This window comes from Salmo trutta, chromosome 3 (assembly GCF_901001165.1).
Source record: "Salmo trutta chromosome 3, fSalTru1.1, whole genome shotgun sequence".
NCBI lineage: Eukaryota > Metazoa > Chordata > Actinopteri > Salmoniformes > Salmonidae > Salmo > Salmo trutta.
In genome coordinates this window covers 32,829,968-32,856,127 of record NC_042959.1, presented here as the reverse complement: position 1 = coordinate 32,856,127, position 26,160 = coordinate 32,829,968, and the positions used below count along the sequence as shown (strand labels likewise).

Genomic DNA, 26,160 nt, shown 5'->3' with positions numbered 1-26,160 from the left:
AGTGTTGGAGTGTGCCCCTGGCTATCCATAAATTTAAAAAACAAGAAAATCGTGCCATCTGGTTTGCTTCATATAAGGAATTTGAAATTATTTATACTTTTACTTTTACTTTTGATACTTAAGTACATTTTATAAATTACATTTACTTTTAATACTTTTCTATTAAAGTCTCTTTACTTTTACCTAAGTATGAGAATTGGGTACTTTTTCCACCACTGTGTGTGAATTAGAAATATGTTTTTTGCATATCCCAACTCCACTTGAGACACCCTCGAAGAGTGGGATCACGGACCGGGTCTGCCATTATCAATGGCGACCCTGGAGCAATTGGGGTTAAGTACCTTGTTCAAGGGCCCTTCACCAGATTTTCACCTATTCATCCTTTCACTGCCTTTACTGATTTCTGGGCATCCAACGTCCAATGAATGAATAAATAGATACTCATAATAAGATGATCAATATGAAATAAATAAAAGCATCCATCAGTGTTCTTGTTTGTGCAGTAGGAGACAGTAGGAGAATGGCAAGATTTCATCATAATAGAAATCTTGCCATTTCCCCTTTAAGAAAACCAATCCTACAAGCCCCTCCTTGTAGATTGCTTTTCTTTGCCGATGTCTTCCTTGTACTATGAAATAGTAAACTGTCCTTTAATTTGGATATCAGAGTGCCGCATAACTTTTGCCAACGCGAAGGATTAAAGAATACAAATAGCTGCTATCCAAGCTCACTGCATGTGAGGGAGAAGCATCAGAAGGAGGCAGGTAAAAGAGGAACTTTTGCTCTATCTTTAACGTCATCCCTTTCACACTTGTTTTTAGTTAGCTAGCATGGATCAGTTGCCTATCCACTGTACGCGCTAACGAGTTATAGCTAGCTAACAGCTTGTTGGTTTGCAGACGATCAACAGAGCAGATTGTCCACTCAAACTGAGTTGATGCTTTACATGTTTTCCATATGACATCTAGCATATGAATTCACTTCATGCTCTAGATTCTCAAATGTTGCTATTTTCAGAAACGTCTAGTTAGTTAGCCACATTGTTTGTTTCATTGTAGCAACATTCTATTTATGTTGTAAATGTACGCGCGGCCGCAGTGCATCGCGCATTCATTTCAACACCATACGTGGTCGTTGTGAAGGAATGCTTTGCATGCAACTACAATGGCATATCTTCCATCAATGCCTATAACGTTACGTGTCAAATGTCAATTTGTGTCTCCAGATAATGTATCTTTATAAACGGGTATTTAATCATCAGCTCCAACTTCGTTCCAGATTTGTGTGAATACATCCTCTATCCTCCACGCCCACACATTTGAGGGAAACCGCTGATCTCACTCGCCTCTTGTGTTGATCAGTGCGCGTGAAAGACCGACCGACCGAGCGGTGCCTTGCCATGGCTCTTCTGACCCTGCATCGTTCGCCGTCCATCTCCACCGCTCCGGTGAGTTTCCCACGAGCCCCACACATATCTCAATGCAGCTATACTGGCTTTTTATTTTCCATGGCAGCGCCTTCACTTCACGTCATTTAATGCTCTGTTTTACAGTGTGCGATTCGATACACTGGCCAAGCCTGCTTAGCCTATTATCCAGAATCCGTTTGCTATATTTAATGAACAACGGTCTTTGCCTGAGGCTGTCCAATAACCTGCTTTTTGTTATTCATTTGCGATGTCATCATCACAGCATTGTAGATTGTTGATAATGTAAAGGGTATTTGATGCTGTCTGGTAGCCAAGGCAGTGATTTGTATTGACAAGCAGAGATGACATAACTAAGTAGAGGGCAAACATGCCATAAACTGTGTGATATATCACAGAGTATTTGTGGGTGACAACAGTATTAAAATCGACTCCTCCTGCCTAACCCTCACCACCACACTGACAGTGTTTCAAATGATAACCTCACTCACTCACTCACCCCCGTCCTTATCTTGTCTCCTCTCACTCCCTCTGTGTTTTCTTTTTCATTTCTCTTTAAACAGTTAGAGCAACTTTAACAGGCTAATTTAAACTGTGTTACTTCCAAGGCCTCGCTGGTATGTTACGAGTGTGTGGACAGGCAGACATAACGTTGTCTACCTCCGCCCCCCTGCATACTACCGCTCTCATCTCTACTACTGTTAACTCATCTCTTCCTTTCAAACCCTCAACGCTCCTCTCCAGCACATCCTCTACAAAAAAAATGTTATTGTGTCTGTCTGGACATGTCAGTTAAATAACAGGTATTGTGTGATGACTCCTCACAAAACCAGGACAAAAAATACCACGATTTTTGGGGGGGATTTTCCCAAAATTTTATCCATAGAATGGTCCTTTGGAGGAAGGATTGTTGACATATTTGGGCAATTCCACTGTAACAGAATGATGATGACAATGACTTTTCACTTTAAATGTATGACCAACAAAAACCATTGATTCCAAAGTTAAACAAACCATACAACTATGCAGAAGGACTAGTTTAAAAAAAAAAACAATTTCCAGTTCATTTAAAAACATATTTACTCGAAGAACCGATGTAAAGTTTGGTAACAGAATGACACTGAAATCTCCCTCAGTTTTATGTGACCACCTACCAGTCGTAGTTTGGACATCACAGCACAGCAGAGTACAGCACAGTAAAGTATAGTTCAGTACATTACAGTAGAGGACAGTAAATTATACTGTGCTCTAGTAATGTACTGAACTTTACTCTACTGTACTTTTCTTTACTGTACTGGCCTAACTTGTGAAACAGACATCTATGATTGGTTCAGATTTGGACTGACCAAATTTCAACTACTTTTCAACGTTCATGGATGTCCGGTGTGGGCATTTCCATGTAAAAAGCCCCATAAGCAATGTAATCCATAGAATGTTTCTTTTGGATTCTTGACATATATTTGACATTTTATATCTAAAAGCATAGTTGAGAAATAATTAATGGAAGTTGGAATATTTAACATTTTGGCCTTACCCACGCCTCTGTAACCGATGTGAAATGGCAAGTTAGTTAGCGGTGGTGCGCGCTAATAGCGTTTCAATCAGTGACGTCACTCGCTCTGAGACTTGAAGTAGGGTTTCCCCTTGCGTAGCAAGGGCCGTGGCTTTTGTGGCGCGATGGGTAACGATGCTTCGGTGGGTGTCAGTTGTTGATGTGTGCTTCGAGCCCGGGTTGGGGCGAAGAAGGGGACGGAACCTACACTGTTACACCTCCTTTAAGACTCCATAATGTTTCATCTGAATCTGCCACAAAGCGAAAAATTGGTGTCGTATGAAGCTTTACCGCTTGCTCTGTAATATGAGGAGTATTTCGAGTTATGTAACAATTTTATTAAATTAATTCAAATCAAAATCAAATAAAAATGTATTTGTCACATACACCTGGTTAGCAGATGTTAATACGAGTGTAGCAAAAATGCTTGTGCTTCTAGTTCTGACAGTGCAGTAATATCTAACAATCCCCCAACAACTACCTAATACAGACAAGTCTAAAGGGGTGAATGAGAATATGTAAGTATATGGATGACCGATGACCGAGCAGTATAGGCAAGGTGCAATAGATGGTATAAAATACAGTATATACATGTGATATGAGTAATGAAATATGTAAACATTATTAAAGTGGCATTATTTAGTGGCATTGTATAAAGTGACTAGTGATCATCCATTTATTAAAGTGACCAGTGATTGGGTCTCAATGTAGGCAGCAGCCTCTCTGAGTTAGTGATTGCTGTTTAGCAGTCTGATGTCCTTGAGATTGAAAAACAGATTCTGTCTCTCGGTTCCAGCTTTGATGTACCTGTACTGACCTCACCTTCTGGATGATGGCGATGTGAACAGGTAGTAGCTCGGGTGGTTGATGTCCTTGATTAACTTTTTGGCCTTCCTGTGACATCAGGTGCTGTAGGTGTCATGGAGGGCAGGTAGTTTTCCCCCGGTGATGCGTTGTGCAGACCGCACCACCCTCTGGAGAGCCTTGCGGTTGAGGGCGTTGAAGTTGCCGTACCAGGCGGTGATACAGCCTGACAGGATGCTCTCGATTGTGCATCTGTAAAAGTTTGTCAGGGTTTTGGGTGACAAGCCAAATTTCTTCTGCCTCCTGAGGTTGAAGAGGCGCTGTTGCACCTTCTTCAGCACACTGTCTGTGTGGGTGGACCATTTCATTTTGACTGATGTGTACGCTGAGGAACTTAACTTTCCACCTTCTCCACTGCTGTCCCTTGGATGTGGACGACTGATGTGGACGACTGTTGTGTCGTCTGCAAACTTGATGATTGAGTTGGAGGCATGCATGGCCACACAGTCGTGGGTGAACGGAGTACAGGAGGGGGCTGAGCACGCACCCTTGTGGGGCCCCAGTGTTGCGGGTCAGCGAAGTGGAGATGTTGTTTCCTCCCTTCACCACCTGGACCCAGTTGAACAGGGCGGGGTTGAGACCCAAGGCCTGCAGCTTGATGATGAGCTCGGAGGGTACTATGGTGTTGAATGCTGCGCAGTAGTCAATGAACAGCATTCTTACATAGGGTATTCCTTTTGTCCAGATGGGATAGGGCAGTGTGATGGCGATTGTGTCGTATGTGGACCTGTTGGGGCGGTATGCAAACTGAAGTGGGTCTAGGGTGGCCGGTAAGGTGGAGGTCATATGATCCTTCGCTAGCCTCTCAAAGCACTTCATGATGCCAGAAGTGAGTCCTACGGGGCAGTAGTCATTTAGTTATCTTTGCCTTCTTGGGGTACAGTAACAATGGTAGCCATCTTGAAGCATGTGGGGACAACCGACTGAATATGTCCGTAAACACACCAGCCAGCTGGTCTGCGCATGCTCTAAGGACACTGCTAGGGATGCCGCCTGGCCAGCAGCCTTGCGAGGGTTAACATGTTTAAATATTTTACTCACGTCAGCCACGGAGAGGGGGGGGGGGGTGCGCAAGTCCTTGTTAGCGGGACACGACGGTGGCACTGTATTATCCTCAAAGCGGGCAAAGAAGGTGTTTAGTTTGTCTGGAAGCGTGATGTCGGTGTCCTTGACGTGACTGGCTTTCTTTTTGTAGTCTGTGATTTCCTGTAGACCCTGCCACATACATACGTCTCGTGTCTGAGCTGTTGAATTGCGACTCCACCTTGTCCTTGTACTGGCATTTCGCTTGTTTGATTTCCTTGCGGAGGGAATAACTACACTTATACTGTCATATTCCCAGACCTCTTTCCTTGGTTAAATGTGGTGGATCGTGCTTTCAGTTTTGTGCGAATGCTGCCATCTATTCACAGTTTCTGGTTAGGGTAGGTTTTAATAGTCACAGTGGATACAGCATCTCCAATGCACTTCTTTATAAACACACTCACCGAGTTAGCGTATAGGTCGATGTTGTTCTCTGAGGCTGATTGGAACATATTCCAGTCCTCGTGATCAAAACAATCTTGAAGCGTGGCTTCTGATTGGTCGGACCAGCGTTGAATGGTTCTCGTCACTGGTACATCCTGTTTTGAGTTTCTGCCTATAAGACAGTAGGTGCAAGATGGAGTCGCGGACTGATTTTGCCTGAGGGCGGGGAAGGGCTTTGTATGCATCGCGGAAGTTAGAGTAGCAGTGGTCGAGGGTATTGCCCAGGTACATTTCGCAATCAATATGCTGGTAGAATTTAGGTAGCCTTGTTCTCAAATTTGCTTGGATTAAAAATTTGAGTAATCATTAATATAGAAAATATACACATTTTCATTAAGCAAATGTTTCTATATATTGTTGAACATAAGACACTTTACAGCATCAGTGTTCCAGAGTAAGATCTGTTACTTTTTGAGTTATGATCCAATTTATAAGCGTTACCAACAGCCTGAATATAAAATTGGATTCTAAATGGTCACCCTCTGCTGATGATTTGCAGGATGGGCAATGATACAAGTAAAAGGAGGGCTGTGATTGGTTACATTGCCTACTATGCCAATTTCTCTGTTAAAAATGGGCCATAACTTTAAAAGTAGCAGAGATCCCACTCTGGAACCTCGATATGCCCGTAGCGTATATTATGTTAAAAAATCAATTGAAAAATGTAAAGTTGTATATTTTGAATATTCATGTTTATATTTTTCAATGTTAATAAATTCATGTACGAAAATTGTTATGGAAAGCAAAATACTACAGATTTTACAGAGCAAGCGATAAAGCTTCATATGACACCATTTTTTGTTTTGTGGCAGATTCAGATGAAACATTATGGAGTTTTAAAGGAGGCCAAGATGTCATAAATATGCCAACTTTGATTAATTATTTCTCAATGATGCTTTTCGAAATACATGTCAACAATCCTTCCTCCAAAGAAACATTCTATGGAAGACATTTTGAGAAATGGTATTTTCCTGGTTTTGTGAGGAATCACCCTGATGTTACTGTCTCAAGTTTCACTCTCACACCGCTGAACCCTTGATACTGCAGCTACCCCTTCCTCATACATTCTGTTCTCACTTTTCCCTCCGTTTGTCTTTTCTGTTCTTCTTTCTTATTCTTTCTCTCCGTCTCCCTCCTTTCTCTGTGTCCCCCTTGGTCAATGACTTCTGTAGTCTTTTCCTCTTATCGTTGTAAATGCACATTTTACTCTTGATCCTGCTCATTCTTTCAGTACATGAACACTGAAGTACCCACTTCTCGATGCCACATAACTGGTTTTAGAGATTGAATAAATCCCTTATTAAATCTAAAGAGGGTTGTCACTGTAATCAGCGGACTTCAATATGTGACACAAGATGGTAGATTTAATAGATTGTAGATTTAAAAAGTAAATTGTTTATAACCTGGGCCCAGATCTGTTTGTGCTCTTGCGAACTACATTGCTGCCATTGTCAAGTGAAGTTTGGCATGACAATGATTTACAGGGAGTTGGCATGATAGCACAAAAAAAACTGCCGCCAAGGCAGTGGTGGATGTCAAGCTCTCAATATCAAGTTTGCATGGACCCCCTAGTCATTTCATGTTGGGCCCTATAATTTGTACACCGGACATCATTAGTCAATCGCGTTGTTTAACATGAAGAAATGCGATAGACCTCATGCTATTAGACACCTACAAGTGATTTGCATACAAAACATCACAGTTAGTTTTTTTTGGCCACCTGTAAGTGTAAATGTCTTTCCAGTTCATCTGGTCTGTTGACTTTCAGTTGCTCTTCTGATTTACGTTGGGGGTCCACTGATAAATCTAGCACAGGGGCCTGTGACGATGTAGTTACACCACTGGGCTAAGGAGTTTGTTAGTAAATTAATCATCTTTCATATCATTTTTTTAAAGGATGAAAGCATCCCAAGAAGAGGGAGACTTCAGAAAAGGTAGATTAGTGGGGTTTTGGGTGTTGTGAATTTAATTTGTATGTACAGTGCATTCAGAAAGTATTCAGACATTGCAGCCTTATTCTAAAATTGATTTAATTTAAAAAATACCTCATCGATCTACACACGGCCATAATGACAAAGCGAAAACAGGTTTTTAGAAATTTTTGCACATTTATTTAACATAAAAAGCAGATACCTTATTTACATACGTTTTCAGACCCTTTGCAATGAGACTTGAAATTGAGTTCAGGTGCATCCTGTTTCCATTGATCATCCTTGAAATGTTTCTATAAACAGTTGACAGTGCATGTCAGAGCAGAAACCAAGCCATGAGGTCGAAGGAATTGTCCGTAGAGCTCCGAGACAGGATTGTGTCGAGGCACAGATCTGGGGAATGGTACCAAAACATTTCTGCAGTATTAGAGGTCCCCAAGAACACCTTGGCCTCCATCATTCTTAAATGGAAGAAGTTTGGAACCAGCAAGACTCATCCTAGAGCTGGCCGCCCAGCCAAACTGAGCAATCGGGGGAGAAGGACCTTGGCCAGGGAGGTGACCAAGAACCCGATAGTCACTCTGACAGAGCTCCCAGAGTTCCTCTGTGGAGATGGGAGAACCTTCCAGAAGGACAACCATCTCTGCAGCACTCCACCAATCAGGCCTTTGTTAGAATCGCCAGACGGAAGCCACTCCTCACTAAAAGGCCTTGACAGCCCGCTTGGAGTTTGCCAAAGGGCACCTAAAGGACTCTCAGACCATGAGAAACAAGATTCTCTGGTCTGATAAAACCAAGATTGAACTCTTTGGGCTGAATGCCAAGCATCACGTCTGGAGGAAACCAGGCACCATCCCTATGGTGACGCACGGAGGGGGTAGCATCATGCTGTGGCAACGTTTTCAGGGACTGGGAGACTAGTCAGGATCGAGGGAAAGATGAACGGAGAAAAGTACAGACAGATCCTTGATGAAAACCTGCTCCGGACCTCCGACTGGGGCGAAGGTTCACCTTCCAACAGGACAATGACCCTAAGCACACAGCCAAGACAACGCAAGACTGGCTTCGGGACAAGTCTCAATGTCCTTGAGTGGCCCAGCCAGAGTCAAGTGTCTGAAAACATATGTACATTGATATTTCAGTTTTTTTTATATATAATTCTAAAAACCTGTTTTTGCTTTGTCATTATGGGGTATTGTGTGTAGACTGCTGAGGAAAAATAACAATTTGATCCATTTTAGAATAAGGCTGTAACGTAACAAAGTGGAAAAAGTCAAGGGGTTTGAATACTTTCCGAATGCACTGTAGGTTGGATGTGGTCCTATGGAAGTTTGATTGCAAACATCTTTCAAAGTAATAATTCAGTCTTCCATCCTCCAAAACAGAGAGAGCTTTGCTCTGGTCAAAGGGGCCGTCCTTCTCCTGGAAGAGGGAGAGGGGGAGGGGCCACATGAAGAGACGTCGCCCAATCACTCCCCTTCACCCCTGAAGCTGGGGGGCGGAGCTTCAGACACACAGCACAGACAGCTGCACGCCATGGTGTCACTACTAAGACCAGAGGACACTATCAAACTGGTGAGACCTGTCAGCAGTCACATGCCCAGAGGTAGAATGTATAGAATAAGCGTACAATGGAAAGGACAGGCAGTGTGTGAAGAACTGTTTAAACTTGGGTCATCTGCAGTCTGCACACCACAAAGCTGTGTTAGTGCTTAGATAATGCCTGGGCATCAGCAAGTCTTCAGGTCTCAGGCAAGGTTACTCATCACTTTTGTGGTTCACATAACCACCTTTGTTACAATAGCATGACTAGAATAGGCGTGATGCCTGGAGCCCTCCGTCATGTCACATTCATGTAATGCATTTCACTAGGTCTCAAAGTGCCTTTTACATTATAGAAAGTATGGTAACTCACCCTTATACACCTCCAACATGTAAAATCCTAGCCTGGTGGTCCCAAATCTGTTTGTGCTCTTGCCAACTCCATTACTCATTGTCAAACCGAACTTGTTTTCCATGACAAGGTGTTGGCATGATAGCACACCAGACTGGCACTCAGGCTAGTAACATCCATCTACACATATATAGTGAACAAAAAGGACCAACGCATATTGCGTTTTATACATCTTTCTTTCATGAGCTGAAATAAAAGATTCCAGAAATGTTCCATACGCACAAAAACCTTATTTTTCTAATTTTGTGCACAAACTTGTTTACATCCCTGTTAGTGAACATTTCTACTTTGCTGAGATAATCCATCCACCTGACAGGTCTGGCATATCAAGAAACGGATTAAACAGCATGAGCATTACACAGGTGCACCTTGTGCTGGGGACAACAAAGGCCATTAAATGTGCAGTTGTGTCACACAACACAATGCCACAGATGTCTCAAGTGTTGAGGGTGCGTACAATTGGCATGTTGACTGCAGCAATGTCCACCAGAGCTGTTGCCAGAGAATTGAATGTTAATTTCTCTACCGTAAGCTGCCTCCAGCATCGCATCATAACTGACTTCAGTGGGCAAATGCTCACCTTCGATGGCCACTAACACACTGGAGAGAAGTGTGCTCTTATCGGATGAATCCCAGTTTCAACTGTACCGGGTAGATGGCAGACATGTGAGCGAGCGGTTTGCTGATGTCAACGTTGTGAACAGAGTGCCCCATTGTGTGCCCCAGACGTGTCACACGCTGAGCATGTTTGGGATGCTCTGGATTGACGTGTACGACAGCATATTCCAGTTCCCGCCAATATCCAGCAAGTTCGCACAACCATTGAAGAGGAGTGGGACAACATTCCACAGGCGACAATCGACAGCCTGATCAACTCTGTGAAGGAGACGTGTCGCTCTGCATGAGGCAAATGGTGGTCACACCAGATACTGACTGGTTTTCTGATCCAGGCCCCCTACTTTTTTTAAGGTACCTGTGATGAACAGATGCATATCTGTATTCCCAGTCCATGTGAAATCCATAGATTAGGGCCTAATGAATTTACTGATGTCCTTATATGAACTGTAACTCAATAAAATCTTTTAAATTGTTGTTTATTTTTGTTCAGTGTATAAATGCCCTTTACCCCTCTCTAAACCCTACCTGTATATGTCATCCCTTATCCCTCCTTTCTCTCCTCCCCTCTCTCTCACCTCCCCATGCAGGCGGTGAGGTTGGAGTCAGTGAGTCCAGTCAGGGTACGGTATCTGATTATAGTCTCCACCTTCAGTAACAAACAGGAGAGCATTCTACTGGGGATGGACTTCCCCGACACAGACAGGTATGTGCTGTTATCATTCTTTCAGTAGAGAGGTGTACAGGGCTTGCTGTTTTTACCTTAGACTTTTTGCTCGGCGGTATTCCGTATTTTACGATATACCGGTACTGATGCACGGACCGGTTTGGGTTTTTACTTTACCTTCTATAACGGTATTTGAATGTTTTGGTTTGTTAAATGTGATACGCCGTGTTTAACGTCCATTTTTATAGTTTGCTACTTGAGTCCTCTCACTCTCTCAATGCCGCTTTCCACACAGACCTAGCCCTGCCCCCTATCACTCAAGGAGCGCGTTTGTTGTTCCTCAACCACGAGACACTTGCGTTCAGTCTGCATGGTCAATGCAACAATGTTGATGACAAAGATACTGTTTTCACTTTTCTTCATATAAATCCATTAGCGTTCTATAATTACACTTAGTTCGCGTTTCTTACATCTACAAACGGCGTGTTTGTCTTAGCAAGTTTGGCCTTAATCTTGTTTGCCGCTAATCGCTAGTTAGTTAGCTGGCTAGCTAACTAATAAATGTACTAAGCCAGAGCAAATGTAATTAGCTATACAGCCTGATAATACCAGTGATGGTGTAGACCTAAATCAGCATGTTGTTTGTACAACAGTATCTTCTAAATCTGAGGAATATGCAAAGCATGAAAATGTTAGCTACATGAAGTAGCTAAGAGAAAACATTCAATGTAGCCAAAGATTATAGGGTCCCCTAGTGAACACTTATCAACACTTTGGTTCCTACCCTGTCACAATAACTCCTCCCTGGCATTTTTATTCGTTGTCATGTCAAACAACACTGTATTCAAAGTGCCCACTATACTATTCTAACTATAGAATTAGAATAATCATTCTATTTCCATAATTCCAAAAGTTAACCCAAGTGTTTTTGCTCTAAATCGTAAGTGCAATATTTGGTTAAATATAATGTCTAGATTGTTTGCCCATATCTTGCAGCCCTACGTGGAAATGATCTCAAATGGATGCAGAAATTGTTGAAAATTGTTTTTGTTGAATTGAACTGTATAAAACAATCAGTATGGAGAAAGACCCATTTGAAATAACTTAGAATATATGTGTTGTAACCCTAGGGTCAGGCACTACTCAACGCAAATTTAGAACTTTTCAAAAACATAAAATACCATCATACAGTCCAATTTTTAAATACTGTGATATGATATTTTGGCCATATCGCCCGCCCTACCTTAGACCAGTCTAGAGAATGACTTGCGTTGATAGAAAATACGTAAATATTGCCAAATTTAAGAAAAATATATTAAAATGGTCTGTCTCTTTCTTTCAGATGTCTGTGTACTATCGGTCTGGTTGTGCCGGTATGGAGCGACACACAAGTGTATCTGGACGGAGATGGGTAAGAGTTTAAAAACGTGTTGTGAGTGAAAGATAAAGATGGAGGGGTGAACTGAAAGAGTGCAAGAGTCAAATGAGGAAACTAGGAAGTAGCTAGTTAGTGTACTGGGGTATGAGGTAGTTAGGGTGATTTAAGGTAATATGTACCTGTATGTTTGGTTAGGTGATTGATTGAAGTACATGTAGGTAGGAGGAGAGAAATAGAAAGTCCGGGTAGCCATTTAATTAACTGTTCGCAGTCTTATGACTTTGGGGCAGATGTTCAGGAACCTTTAGGTCCCAGACTTGGCGCTCCGGTACCGCTTGCCATGCATTAGAGTGAACGGACTGTGACTTGGGTGTTGGGAGTCTTTGACCCTTTTTTTAGGGCCTTCCTTTGACACCGCCTGGTATAGAGTTCTTGGATGGCAGGGCGCTCGTACTGGGCCGTACGCAAGCAGTTGCCATACCAAGCGGTGATGCAGCCAGTCAACATGCTCTCAATGGTGCAGCTGTAGAACTTTTTGAGGATCTGAGGGCCCATGCCAAATCTTTTCAGCCTCCTGAGGGGGATGAGGTGTTGTCGTGTTCTCTTCATGACTGTATTGGTGTGTTTGGACCATGATAGGTCCTTAGTGATGTGGACACCGAGTTCCCTGTCTGGAACTGCGAGAAGTAACTGCGTAACCTACGTTGCTAGCTACCATGATAAAGACCAAAGCCGGCGGGAGTACCATTGAGGACAGTGATGTGTCTATCACACGTGAAGCATCTTTTAAACTAATAAAAATAGTTATACAAGCAGTTGTTACAACATCAAGAAATGAGCTTCAAGTGTCAATTTGTAAGTCGCTCTGGATAAGAGCGTCTGCTAAATGACTTAAATGTAATGTAAATGTTTTTGTCCAAATACTGGTGGATTCAACTAATAAAATAATGGACAACCTGACCAGAGAGGTCCAGGACCTGAAGAACAGTTTGCAGTTCTCCGGGTCAGCTCAGTGAGTTCAAACAGGAAAATGGCAAGAGCACAGCAATCTAAGTCATTGAGAGAGGACATCCGTTCTGTATGTGAATCCATGATAACAATGACAGATAAATCAGAAATCTCGAGGGACAATCAAGGTGGAACAACATGGTTGTGGACGGAATTGCAGAATCTCCACATGAGACCTGGACGGAGTCTGAGGACAAAGTGATGGAAATTATCTCTGAAAAATTGAAGATGGACCACTGGAAGATTTAGGTGGAGCGCCCCCACAGGACTGGAAAACCCACCAAGTTTGTGAGGTTCAAGGACAAGGTAGCTGTTATGGAAAGAGCCATGAACTTGAGAGGAACGTATATCTTCCTCAACGAGGACTATCCTGAAGCGTTGCGCCAGAAGAGGAAAGAACTTATCCCGGCCAGGAAAGCTGCCAGGGCACGTGGGGACATTTGCTTACATCTGCTATGACAGGCTCATTGTCCACCCTTCTGGAAGGGATGAAAGCCAAGCCTATGGGTGCGTAGCTTCAACCCCACAGCACACACACACACACACCAATTGATTAATGGACTGCTGAATTTGTAGTTTTATCTTGCTTTGTTTGCTCTTTTCATGTCTATCTCTGACAAGCTACCCAGCAAAGGGCTGAAAATAGCCCCTGTTAATATATGTTGCCTTAGAAATAAAGTTCATGAAATCAATAACTTGCTAACATCAGATAACATTCATATATTAGCCATTTCTGAGACTCCCTTAGATAATTAATTTGATGATACGGCAGTAACAATACAAGGCTATAATATCTATAGAAGAGACCGAAATGCTTATGGGGGAGGTGTTGCTGTATATATTCAGAGCCATATCCCTGTAACGCTTAGAGAAGCTCTTATGTCAAGTGTTATTGAAGTGTTGTGGTTGCAGGTTCACTTGGCACATCTAAAGCCTTTTCTTTTGGGGTGTTGCTATAGGCCACCAAGTGCGAACAGTCAGTATCTAAACAATATGTCTGAAATGCCTGATAGTGTATGTGATGTTAACAGAGAGGTCTACTTTCTTGGGGACCTGAAATATTGACTGGTTTTCATCAAGCTGTCCGCTCAAGAGGAAGCTTCTTACTGTAACCAGTGCCTGTAATCTGGTTCAAGTTATTAATCAACCTACCAGGATGTTTACAAACTCTACAGGAACAAGATCATCCACTAGTATCGATCACATTTCTACTAATACTGTAGAACTTTGTTCTTAAGCTGTATCCGTACCCATTGGATGCAGTGATCACAATATAGTAGCTATATCCAGGAAAGCCAAAGTTCCAACAGCTGGGCCTAAAATAGTGTATAAGAGACCATACCAAAGATTTTGCTGTGACTCTTATGTGGATGATGTAAAAAATATTTGTTGGTATGATGTGATTAATAAGGAGCATCCAGACGCTGCAGTTGATGAATTTATGAAATTGCTTCTTCCAATGATTGATAAACATGCACCGGTTAAGAAACTGACTGTTAGAACTGTTAAGGCTCCATGGATTGAGGAATTGAAAAATTGTATGGTTGAAGAGATGGGGCAAAAGGAGTGGCTAATAAGTCTGACTGGCTGACTTACTGAAAATGAAGAAATTGTGTGACTAAACCCAACAAAAATAATACACTGTATTATGAAGCCAAGATCAATGACATAAAGAATGATGGGAAAAAATTGGAGTACTTTAAATGAAATTATGGGTAGAAAGACGTTCAACTCCATCTTTCATCGAATCGGATGGCTTATTCATCACAAAACCATTTGATGTTACCAATTATGTTAATGACTACTTCATTGTCAGTGGGCAAACTTAGGCAGGAAATGCCAACAACGAACAGTGAGCCATCCTATTCATGCATTTAAAAAAAACAAATGATGGAAGAAAAGCATTGCAAGTTTTAATTTTGTAAAGTTAGTGTGACAAACCTCCTGGCATTGACAACTTAGATGGAAAGCTACTGAGGATGGTAGCTGACTCTATAGCCACTTATCTGTCATATCTTTAATCTGAGCCGAGAGGAGTCTTTGTCCTCAGGCCTAGAGGCAAGCCAAAGTAATTCCGCTACCCAAGAGTGGTAAAGCAGCCTTTACTGGTTCAGTAGGCCTATAAGCTTGCTGCCAGCTCTGAGCAAACTGTTGGGAAAAAATAGCGTTTGACCAAATACAATGCTATTTCTCTGTAAACAAATGAACAGACTTTCAGCATGCTTATAGAGAAGGGCACTCACAAATGACTGATGATTGGTTGAAAGAAATTGATAATAAGAAGATTGTGGGAGCTGTACTGTTAGATTTCAGTGCAGCCTTTGACATTATTGACCATAACCTGTTGTTGAAAAAACTTGTGTTATGGCTTTTCAACCTCTGCCATAATGTGGATTCAGTGCTATCTATCTAATAGAACTCAAAGGGTTTTCTTTAATGGAAGCTTCTCTAATGTCAAACATGTAAAGTATGGTGTACTGCAGGGCAGCTCTCTAGGCCCTCTTTTCTATTTTTTACCAATGACCTGCCACTGGCATTAAACAAAGCATGTGTGCCATGTATGCTAATGATTCAACCATATATGCATCAGCAACCACAGCTAATGAAGTCACTGAAACCTTTAACAAATATTTGCAGTCTGTTTTGGAATGGGTGGCCAGTAATAAACTGGTCCTAAACATCTCTAAAGTTAAGAGCATTGCATTTGGTACAAATCAAGTTCTAGACCTCGGCTGAATCTGGTTATGAATGGTGTGGCTGTTGAACAAGTTTGGGAGACTAAATTACTTGGCATTACCTTAGATTGTAAACTGTCACGGTCAAAACATATAGATTCAATGGTTGTAAAGATGGGGAGAGGTCTGTCCGTAATAAAGAGATTCTCTGCTTTTTTGACACCACACTCCAAAAAGAAAGTTCTGCAGGCTCTAGTTTTGTCAAATTTTTGTTATTGTCAAGTCGTGTGGTCCAGTGCTACAAGGAAAGACCTAGTTAAGCTGCAGCTGGCCCAGGACAGTGTCACATCTTGCTCTTCATTGTAATAAGAGGGCTGATATAAATACTATGCATGCCAGTCTCTCTTGGCTAATAGTTGAGGAGAGACTGACTGCATCACTTCTTTTTACAAGAAACAAATTGTTTGCATAGTCAACTTACACACACTTACCACATCAGACATGCCACCAGGAGGCTTTTTAGTCTCCAAATCCAGAACAAATTCAAGAAAGCATACAGTATTATAGAGCCATTATTGCATGGAACTCCATTCCATCTCATATTGCTCAAATAAACAGCAAACCTGATTTTAAAAAAAAAACAGATAAAGCAACACCTCACAACGCCTCTCCCCTATTTGACCAGATAGTTTGTATATGTATTGATATGTAGGCTGTGTGCCTTAAAAAAAAAACATTAATGTAATTCTGTCCTTGAGTTGTTGTCTATTAATGTTCTGTAATGCTTTGTGTGGACCCCAGGAAGAGTAGCTGCTGCTTTTGCAACAGCTAATGGGAAATCCTAATAAAATACCAAACTTGAAGCTCTCGACCGTCTTCACTACAGCCCCGTCAAAGTGAATGGGGGCGTGCTCGGCCCTCTGTTTCCTGTAGTCCACGATCAGCTCCTTTGCCTTGCTAACGTTGAGGGAGAAGTTGTTGTCCTGGCACCACATTGCCAGGTCTTTGACCTCCTCCCTGTAGGATGTCTCATCGTAGTCGGTGATCGGGCCTACAACCGTCGTATCGTCGGCAAACTTAATGATGGTGTTGGAGTCGTGTGGGGGTAGGCAACAACACATCCGCCACGCTGGCCCTCAACACGCACCCCTGAGGGGGTTGAGGATCAGCTTGGCGGATGTGTTACCTACCCCCACCACCTGGGGGCGGCTTGTCAGAAAGTAAAGTATCCAATTGCAGAGGGAGGTGTTTAATCCCAGGGTCCTTAGTGACGAGGTTGGATGGCACTATGGTGTTGAACGCTGAGCTGTAGTCAATGAACAGCATTCTCACGTAGCTGTTCCTTTTGTCCAGGTGGGAAAGGGCACTGTGAAGTGCAATAGAGATTGCATCATCTGTTGGGGCGGTATGCGAATTGGAGTGGGTCTGGGATGATGGTGTTGATGTGAGCCATGACCAGCCTTTCAAAGCATTTTCATGGCTACAGATGTGATTATTACGGGGCGATAGTCATTTAGACAGCTTTACCTTGGGGTTCACTATGGTGGTCTGCTTGAAATGTGATTATTACATACTGGGTCAGGGAGAAGTTGAGAGTACACGTCTGTTTTTCGGAGGGCGTAGCAGGATTTTGTTTATATAAACGTCCGGATTTGTGTTCCGCTACTTAAAAGTGGCAGCTCTAGCCTTTTAGCTCAGTGCGGATGTTGCCTGTAATCCATGGTTTCTGGTTGGTATATGTATGTACGGTCACTGTGGGGACTACGTCATCGATGCACTTATTAATGAAGCCGGTGACTGATGTGGTGAACTCGTCGATGCCATCGGATGAAACCCGGAAAATATTCCAGTCTGTGCTAGCAAAACAATCCTGTAGTTTAGCATCTGCTTCATCTGACCATTTCCGTATTGAGCGCATCACTGGTACTTCCTGTTCTGAGTTTTTACTTGTAAACCGGAATTAAGAGGATGGAGTTATGGTCAGATTTGCCAAATGGAGGGAGAGCTTTGTATGAGTCTCTGTGTAGAGTAGAGGTGATCGAGCCTCTAGTTGCACATGAGACATGCTGGTAGAAATTACACTACCATTCAAAAGTTTGGGGTCACTTAGATGACCTTGTTTTTTAAAGGAAATTGTAGCTGGAAACGGCTGATTTAAAAAAAATAAATAAAAAAAAAAAAATGTAATGGAATATCTACATAGGTGTACAGAGGCCCATTATCAGCAACCATCACTCCTGTGTTCCAATGGCACGTTGTGTTAGCTAATCCAAGTTTTATCATTTTAAAAGGCTAATTGATCATTAGAAAACCCTTTTGCAATTATGTTAGCACAGCTGAAAACTGAAAACTGCTGATTTTAAAGAAGCAATAAAACTGGCCTCCTTTTAGACTAGTTTGAGTATCTGGATCATCAGCATTTGTGGGTTCGATTACAGGCTCAAAATGGCCAGAAACAAAGACCTTTCTTCTGAACCATCATCAGTCTATTCTTGTTCTGAGAAATGAAGGCTATTCCATGCGAGAGATTTGCCAAGAAACTGAAGATCTGGTACAACACTGTGTACTACTCCCTTCACAAAACAGCACAAACTGGCTCTAACCAGAATAAAAAGAGGAGTGGGAGGCCCCGGTGCACAACTGAGCAAGAGGACAATACATTAGTGTGTCTAGATTGAGAAACAGACGCCTCACAAGTCCTCAACTGGCAGCTTCATTAAATAGTACCTGCAAAACACCAATCTTAACGTCAACAGTGAAGAGGCGACTCCGGGATGCTGGCCTTCTAGGCAGAGTTCCTCTCTCCAGTGTCTGTTGTTTTGCCCATCTTAATCTTTTATTTTTATTGGCCAGTCTGAGATATGGCTTTTTATTTGCAACTCTGCCTAGAAGGCCAGCATCCCGGAGTCGAAACACAGGAGTGATGGTTGTTCATAATGGGCCTTTTTACGCCTAGGTAGATATTCCATAAAAAATGAGCCGTTTCCAGCTACAATAGTCATTTACAACATTAACAATGTCTACACTGTATTTCTGATCAATCAATTTGATGTTATTTTAATGGACAAAAAATGTGCTTTTCTTTCAAAAACAAGGACATTTCTAAGTGACCCTGAACTTTTGAACGGTAGTGTAGGTAAAATGGATTTGCAGTAAAATCCCTGGCCACTAGGAGCGCTGCATTTGGGTGAGCATTTTCTTCTTTGCATATGGCCAAATATAGCTTGTTGAGTGAGGTCTTAGTGCCAGCATCAGTTTGTGGTGGTAAATGGACAGCTATGAAAAATATAGATGACAACTCTTTTGGTAAATAGTGTGGTCTACAGCTTATCATGAGGCAATCTAACTCCGGCAAGCAGAACCTTCCTTAATATGAGAAATCACCTACCCACCAACTGCTGTTGACCAAGAGACAAACTCCCACTCCTCTCAGATTACCAAACACAGCTGTTCTGTCCTACTGATGTATAGAAAACCAACTAGATTTATATTTTCCATGTCCTTGTTCAGTGGCGACTCAGTGAAACACAGGCTATTACAGTTCTAGAGATCACGTTGATGTTCGCCAATAGAACAGAGGTTAATGGTGACTTATCCACTCGCCGTCGCAGTTTCGTTACATATCCTGCACAGCGACCTCTGTAGCTCCGCCTCCTCCCAGTGACCTGGGCCTAGTCTGGGATGAGCATTATGTCCTTCGCCTCCAATTCGTTGAAATAGAACTCCTCATCCAAGTTGAGGTTAGTAATAGTTGTATTCATGTCCAGAAGCTCTTTTTGGTCATATGAAAAGATGGCCGAAAACATTATGTACAAAAAAAGTTAGGATCAGCGCAAAGAAACACAAAATAGCACAGTTGGTCTGGGGCCCGTAAAACGGCGGCCATCCTCCTCCGGTGCCATTATTTCAATAGTTTTAAGCGTTGACTATAAAGTTTATGTAGAGCTTTTGGCTGTTCTGGTATGTGGTGGGAATGTGTTGCTTCGTTGACCTGGCTGTGCAGCAGTGTCGGCTCAAGGGAGAAGATTCTGTTTACCACAGATCTAGGATCAGATTACTCCAATCTTACCCAGGAATAAGAAACGGCATTAAATTGATGTTGTAGCCCTGTCTTGTTCTGTGTAGAGGTAATAGGGCTCAAATGATGTCTCTGTCACACCATGACTCTCTCACACCCACTGACTGGGTGTCTGCCATTAGCAGGATCATACCTTCACACAGCAATGATCCTCTCTCTTTCACACACGCACACACCATCCATCTGTCTTGCTCTCTCTCTCTCTCAATCTCCCTCCCTTTTTTTCACCTTCTCAGTGGTTTCAGTGTCACATCGGCAGAAAAGACGAGAATCTTCAAGCCTGTTTCCATACAGACTATGTGGTAGGTTTTATTCAACCCTGTTTCCATAGACTATGTGGTAGGTTTTATTCAACCCTGTTTCCATACAGACTATGTGGTAGGTTTTATTCAACCCTTTTTCCATACAGACTATGTGGTCGGTTGAATATTGTCTGATGAATACAGTAAACACACACACGATGCTCCCACTCAGTACTGTAATAGAATGACCTAAAACCTCTACGCTTTCATCCATAATGGCCTTGTCTGAATTTGCGTCTTTTGCCTCTTCCACTGTGTAGACCCTGATGTGTGTGTCTCCGCTGTACCCAGGTCAGTGCTGCAGGCGCTGCATGGCTGCTGCGAGCGGGCAGTGAAGGGGGCAGTGATCCCAGGCTGTGGGCTGGACTGGGCCCAATACTACTACGGTCATGTGGAGTCTGACCGCCTCTGTCTCAACGAGTGGGGAGCCATGACGGGCCTAGAGTCAGTCAGGAGGGACAGCGCCGGGCAGAGGTGTGTGTGTGTGTGTGTCAGCTAGATGTGGAAGGGGATGCAGGTAGTCATACTGTCTCTCTCTGTCTTGTCTGTATGCAGCTCGACAGAGAGGGTGTCTGTGGAGCGGCAGATCAAAGAGGAGCTCAGAGACATCATGAGAACAGAAGACCTAGAGAATATCACCTCTAAACAGGTACCACAGAGGGAGATGGAACATAATACACTTCATGAAGTAAGCCCGATACTTGTGAAGGTCACAGGCGAACGGAATAGTTGCCACAAGTGGCTGAAATGCAACCGAAGTGGAAGTAGATCACTTGATAGAATTGATCATAATTCATCTGGTAATATACAGGGAGTCTACGGTCTATGACCTAAATGACTTGTAGAGTCTGTGTCAGTAACTATGACACCTTACCTCTAACACAAGCCATTTAAACCGGCCAAGTCAGAACCAGAGCTCAATAGCTTAGTTTAACCTCATGGATGGATTGAATGCTCATTGGGAGCAAACATGGCGTCGTGCTGTTGTTCGGTTGGCCATCCTCCTCCTTTCTCCAGGTCCGCAGTGCCCTAGAGACCAGGATAGGCATGGACATGAAGAACTACAAGGAATACATCGACAACGAGATGATGGTCACCATGGCGCAGATGGACAAGCCCTCCAAAATATTTGACTACTTGTTCCTGGTGAGTCCCATCTGACCCTTTTAATAATGTCACCTTTGACCTATGCCACACAGCAGTAGCCCCTAACCACAGATCTGATCAGCTTACCCGATCCCAAATCCCTAACCTTGATCACGAGGAGCGGTAAAAGGTACTGTACCTCCATTCATTTCAAAGGGTTGCTTTAGACTAGTCTCGTGACACTTGTGGGGGTCGTAGAGTGGTCATATTGTAGGCCAAACTGTTGGAAATGCTGCAGATGTTTTTGTTGAGAAGACGTGATTTTCAGGGTTTTTCCCTGGTCTGATAAACAGCGTTGTAGCTCTGCCACTTTCCACCACAGATGCGGAAGGACGACATGGGGCGGATGCAGTGGATTGAGACGCAACCCATGTAAAAATAAAACAAAATATCTCTAATTTAAACTGACAGATTCTGTTGGGGATTTTTTTTATTATGTTACTTAGATTGACGCATCAATGGACTCGAGGGGATTTAAGTTGCGAAATCTCCTCAGGGATGATCATCACAGGAAGTGTGCTGTAGCCAAGAGTCGGTCACATGACTCGAGCCTAGTGTTTACAGCTGGTAAATAGAAAGCTCTGACCCTCTCCTCTCCAGGCTGGTGAATTAGGCTGTGTGTGTCTCTGTCTTTTAGGGCTCTGAGTGGAATGCTGCCAACTTTGAGGAGTTACAGAAAAACAAGTAAACCTTTAAATTACTGTGTGTGTGTGTACCTTTGCTATTGACTTGTATAAGGTGCGTAAGAAAACGAGCAAGCCAATGTGTTGTTGTTGCTGGGTAACTAAGTGTCTGCCAATGACATTGCAGCGTGGGCTACATCCTGAACGTGACGCGGGAGATTGACAACTTCTTCCCAGAATCCTTCAGCTACATGAATATCAGAGTGTACGACGTGGAGGCTACAGACCTGCTGTCACACTGGAAAGACACATACACCTTCATGAACACAGCCAGGTAGTCCCACCCTCCTCTCACTCCTAGACCTTCTCCCTGCATTGCACTGTAATGATATGGATTTTAAGTCGATCAGTCTATTCTAGAACATTGTGCCACCCTGAATAAGCAACTGAAAGTCTCAACTATGGCACTGTTCATTTTAGTCACACAATAACACATCCCCATTCTGCCCCCCCCCCCCCCCAATAGGCAGAGTGGCCAGGCGGTGCTAGTGCACTGTAAGATGGGCGTGTCTCGCTCTGGTTCCACGGTGGTGGCCTACGCCATGAAGCAGCAGCGCTGGCCCCTGGAGGTGGCTCTGTCCTACGTCAGGGAACGCAGGCCCATTGTCCAGCCCAACGACGGCTTCATGAAGCAGCTCCACACCTACAGCGGCATCCTCAACGCCAGGTTAATTAACGTGTGTGTGTGTGTGTGTGTGTGTGTGACCTAACATCGCCTGTATGTTTACTGTACCCTCCATTCCAGTCAGCAGCGACACAGCGCTCTCTGGAGGTGGAAGTCACGGGCAGAGAAGGAGCAGCGAAAGATTGAGAGAGCGCAGTCTGCTGCTTCACACAGCAATGAGGAGGAGGAAGAGGAGGAGAGCGAGGAGGAAGAGGAAGAAGAGTTGGAGAGTCCAGATGAAGTTGATGAGGCAGATATAGAGATGAAGGTTAGGATGATATTGTCAAGCTCCAGATGAATTTTATTTTGTGGCAATTTTATTATATTTTAATTAATTGAAGCAATCATAAATCTCTGTCCCTCTCTTGACCAGCTATTTGAAGAGCCTGCCCACAAGTCTGAGACTGACCCAGAAGCTCCACCCACAGAACCGGCTGCTCCACCCACGGAACCGTCTGTACCCAATCCCTTCATCACTGTACAGGTGGGCGACCTCTCTCACAAGTGTAGTGACATGACAATACCTTCTCTAACATTTATATTACACTGAATCAATGTCAAAAGCAACCTGTTTATCCATCTCTAATACCCTCCCTCCCATCCTCTCTAGGTGGCTTCTCACAGCCCCAGTCGCAGTGGCAGGATGAACCTCTTCTCTCTCATGCAGTCCATCAACGAACTGGAAGACGAGGACCTAAGGAATGAACAGGTAAGAGAGGTAAAAGGCGGGGAAGGAGTGAAAGGGTAGAGAAGAAAGAGCAACAGTTTTTCTTAACCTTTTATCATTTGCTGGCGTAGATTGCCAACAGTCACCGGAGGTCTCCAGGGCAACGGAGGCGGAGTTATAGACGGAAAGGCCTCATGCATCAGAGGGCCCATGTGGACGTTTCACCTGAGCCAAGCCGCCTATCAGGACTCAGAAAACTGGAAGGGGCGGGGCCAAGCAAACTTGAGACCGGGGAAGGAGATGCCAAGACAACGGAGGTGCGGTAAAGAGGAACAGAAGACGAGGCGGCGGGAGGGGGGATGGAGAATGAGAAGCCTAGAGGAGACACTAATAGGAAGAGATGACATGTTCTGCCCACTTTCAAGCTATAAACATGAAAGAATTACCCTAATATAGTTATATACATCAGCCCTTAAGACTCCAACTATCATCATTATATTATAGATTATTTAACAGTCATGCCTTTTGCACAATATTTCCTGTTTGGTTCTTTCAATGTAGTGGTCACCAACCGATCGATCACGATTGACTGGTTGATCTCCAAGCCATTCTAGTCGATCACCAAACACTGTACAAAAAGGTGCACTTGATTCAGCAGCCCTAGTGCCAGGAAGGTAAAGCGTTGACATTTTTAACCATTTCATGTGTCTGAAGGTAGAACTCTACTTACTCGGCAGGCCCAGAGAGAAAATCAAGTGCAGCTATAGGCCTACCGCTGGCCAATCGTATAGCTCAGATCACCGTGTCTGCAGTTTCCTCGCGCCATAGACTGTAAAAAGAAGCCATCGAACCCACAGCAAAGTTGATAATGTTGAGATTTAAAAACTTTTCAAACCATGACTAGAGAGACTCAACGAATACAGCAAAGAGCTGCTGTTTGAATGAGTATGGGCTCATTGTAATAGAATAAATGGAATGGTATCAAACACATGGAAAACAAATGTTTGACTCTGTTCCAATTATTCCATTCCAGCCATTACAATGAGCTCATACTCCTATAGCTCCTCCCACCAGCCTCCACTGCTGTCAGCACTTTGTTCAACCGTTTTATAAGACATAAAAATGCGTGTTTCGATAAGCTTGCGTTATTTTCTGCTTGTCCTTTTTAATATAGAGGAATATTTCACTTTCTCTGGTCAACATGAATTGGTGCTTGAGGCTGAAATAATGCAGTACGACTTAAATTTCCCATCAGATGGATTAAGACTGTCCCTTTTTCTCAGCGGAGAGGGTCCGCTGCTCCCTTCCTCCCCTCAGACTAACCATCAGAAACAGGCCAGTAAAAACAAAATGCTCACTTAGCTGTGCCTCACAAGTAATACAACAAATTATATATTACCAGTGTGATCATATACCTACAATGTTGAAATATAATTTTTTTAAATGGTCTGAGAAGAACAACATTGGCTGGGCAATTCAAGGGTAGGCAATATACAGTGATAATGTTTTGGGCCTATAGCCTACTGCACAAACCTCATTGCTACAGAACTGTGTTTAATTGGTTGTTGCATAGGCTTCTTTTTTTAGTTTTTATCTGAGCGGTAGCTCTCGGCTTGCATTTTGACTCGAAGGTTGGTGACCTGTGTTTATGTATCACTGTTCACCAAACCATTTACACGCAATTGGTAGTGATGGCTCATTGTTTTAATGTCACTGCAGTATTATGACAAAAACGTTGTATTTCTGGTTAGACTTACCTATGGTCCATAGAAGTTGGAATGTATGTACATTTATCTTCTGCATTTCGGTACGTATCATAACACATGCGGAGTTTGCCCGCCCTCTCTCTCAGGGCATATCTATGCAATGATTCCTTAAATTCAGAGAAGACAGACGTTAGAGGCTGTATGCTGCCAGTTGGGATTATTGTATGCATTAAGTGCCATTCTCTATTCCTTTATTAGATTTTTAATTACGCACATACCATATTTTTTTTATAGTTTATGAAGATTGCATGGTAACACATACGGGCTCAATTATCAATTTTCTCTAGATGTTTCAAAATAGCGGGTCATTCAAAAGTACTAACAACTGGGAGATATAATATCGAGTGACTGTTTTAAACTGTTATTCTGGACTAATCCAAGGGCACCAAACTCTATGCCAATGTGTTCCTCTGTGCCAATCAACTTTGTCCTTGAGTTAATGTCAAGACGACATATTTAATGAGGATCTTTAGAAAACTTCTACCATTTTTTTGTTTAAAATCTCGGGGGTTCAATTTATTTCATATGTTTATTTCTTTGTCACACTGTCATTCCATAAATAGCCTTGCTGTATGAGTGCCTTGGACGTGGGACCAAAATAACCAAGTTCTTTCCTGAAAGACCCTAATTGAAAGTATTTATAATATCTACAGTATATTGCTATCTGAGGTGGTGGCATTTGGCATTATTTCATATTGATTAAATGCATTTAGTCTTGTTCCTTGCTTGACTGGGATGATGTCATTGTGTAGTATGTAGCTACTTGCATTGAATTTGTTCCTGTGTGTATGCTCTGGCTTTGCTTATTATGACTGGGGGGGGGGGTGGTGTGTTAAGGGTAGTTTTGTTTTTTTGAATGAGTGTTTGTCTATTTGGGACTTTTTGAGAGGATCAAGGTAGATTCAGCATTATGGTGTTTCTGAACTTTCCGGCAGTTGACTAGATGGACCTTCTGTTCTTTATGCTGGCTTCTGTATCGATCCAATGATTATTTTTTGTTGTATGTATTCAGCTGGCCTTGATTTGTATATTCACCAATGATGTTTACACATTTTTAGGTTGAGCACCATCTTTCTTTCTATACTCACAATTAAACCATTATAAAACAGGTTTCCACCACCACATGCCATTAACACTGCCTGAGCCAACCTCTGCTGTTCTAAGATCAAAAAGATAAATGACCTGTATCAGTCGTCTATGGCTGCGTTTTACAGCTATACTGTTTGAGTGAATTAATAAATGATTATACTGAAACCA

The 26,160-nt window shown here is 42.8% G+C and overlaps 1 protein-coding gene across 2 annotated transcripts; it reads left to right on the top strand.

Annotated features, from left to right (window-relative positions):
* The first annotated feature begins 583 nt into the window (after positions 1 to 583).
* Positions 584 to 26,160, top strand: si:ch211-203d1.3 (protein phosphatase Slingshot homolog 3). Of its 2 annotated transcripts, none has more exons than XM_029731412.1 (17): positions 584 to 764; positions 1,362 to 1,447; positions 7,266 to 7,303; positions 8,686 to 8,875; positions 10,460 to 10,575; positions 11,879 to 11,947; positions 19,912 to 19,977; positions 20,269 to 20,451; positions 20,533 to 20,626; positions 20,995 to 21,123; positions 21,761 to 21,807; positions 21,934 to 22,080; positions 22,273 to 22,473; positions 22,552 to 22,738; positions 22,844 to 22,954; positions 23,081 to 23,179; positions 23,269 to 26,160. In XM_029731412.1, the coding sequence occupies exons 2-17, from the start codon at positions 1,400 to 1,402 to the stop codon at positions 23,461 to 23,463; spliced, it is 1,920 nt and encodes a 639-aa protein (XP_029587272.1). In that variant the 5' UTR covers positions 584 to 764; positions 1,362 to 1,399; the 3' UTR covers positions 23,464 to 26,160. The 2 variants fall into 2 exon arrangements, with proteins under 2 accessions (XP_029587272.1, XP_029587263.1); XM_029731403.1 differs by having other exon boundaries at positions 585 to 764; positions 1,279 to 1,447.

What these genes read in the sequence shown, in the direction of transcription:
- si:ch211-203d1.3 (XM_029731412.1), top strand. Translation starts at nt 1,400, where the DNA reads ATGGCTCTTCTGACCCTGCATCGTTCGCCGTCCATCTCCACCGCTCCG. An exon ending in GAGGAGTTACAGAAAAACAA is followed by an intron (nt 21,808 to 21,933) that starts GTAAACCTTTAA and finishes ATGACATTGCAG; the next exon opens with CGTGGGCTACATCCTGAACG. An exon ending in ATCCCTTCATCACTGTACAG is followed by an intron (nt 22,955 to 23,080) that starts GTGGGCGACCTC and finishes CATCCTCTCTAG; the next exon opens with GTGGCTTCTCACAGCCCCAG.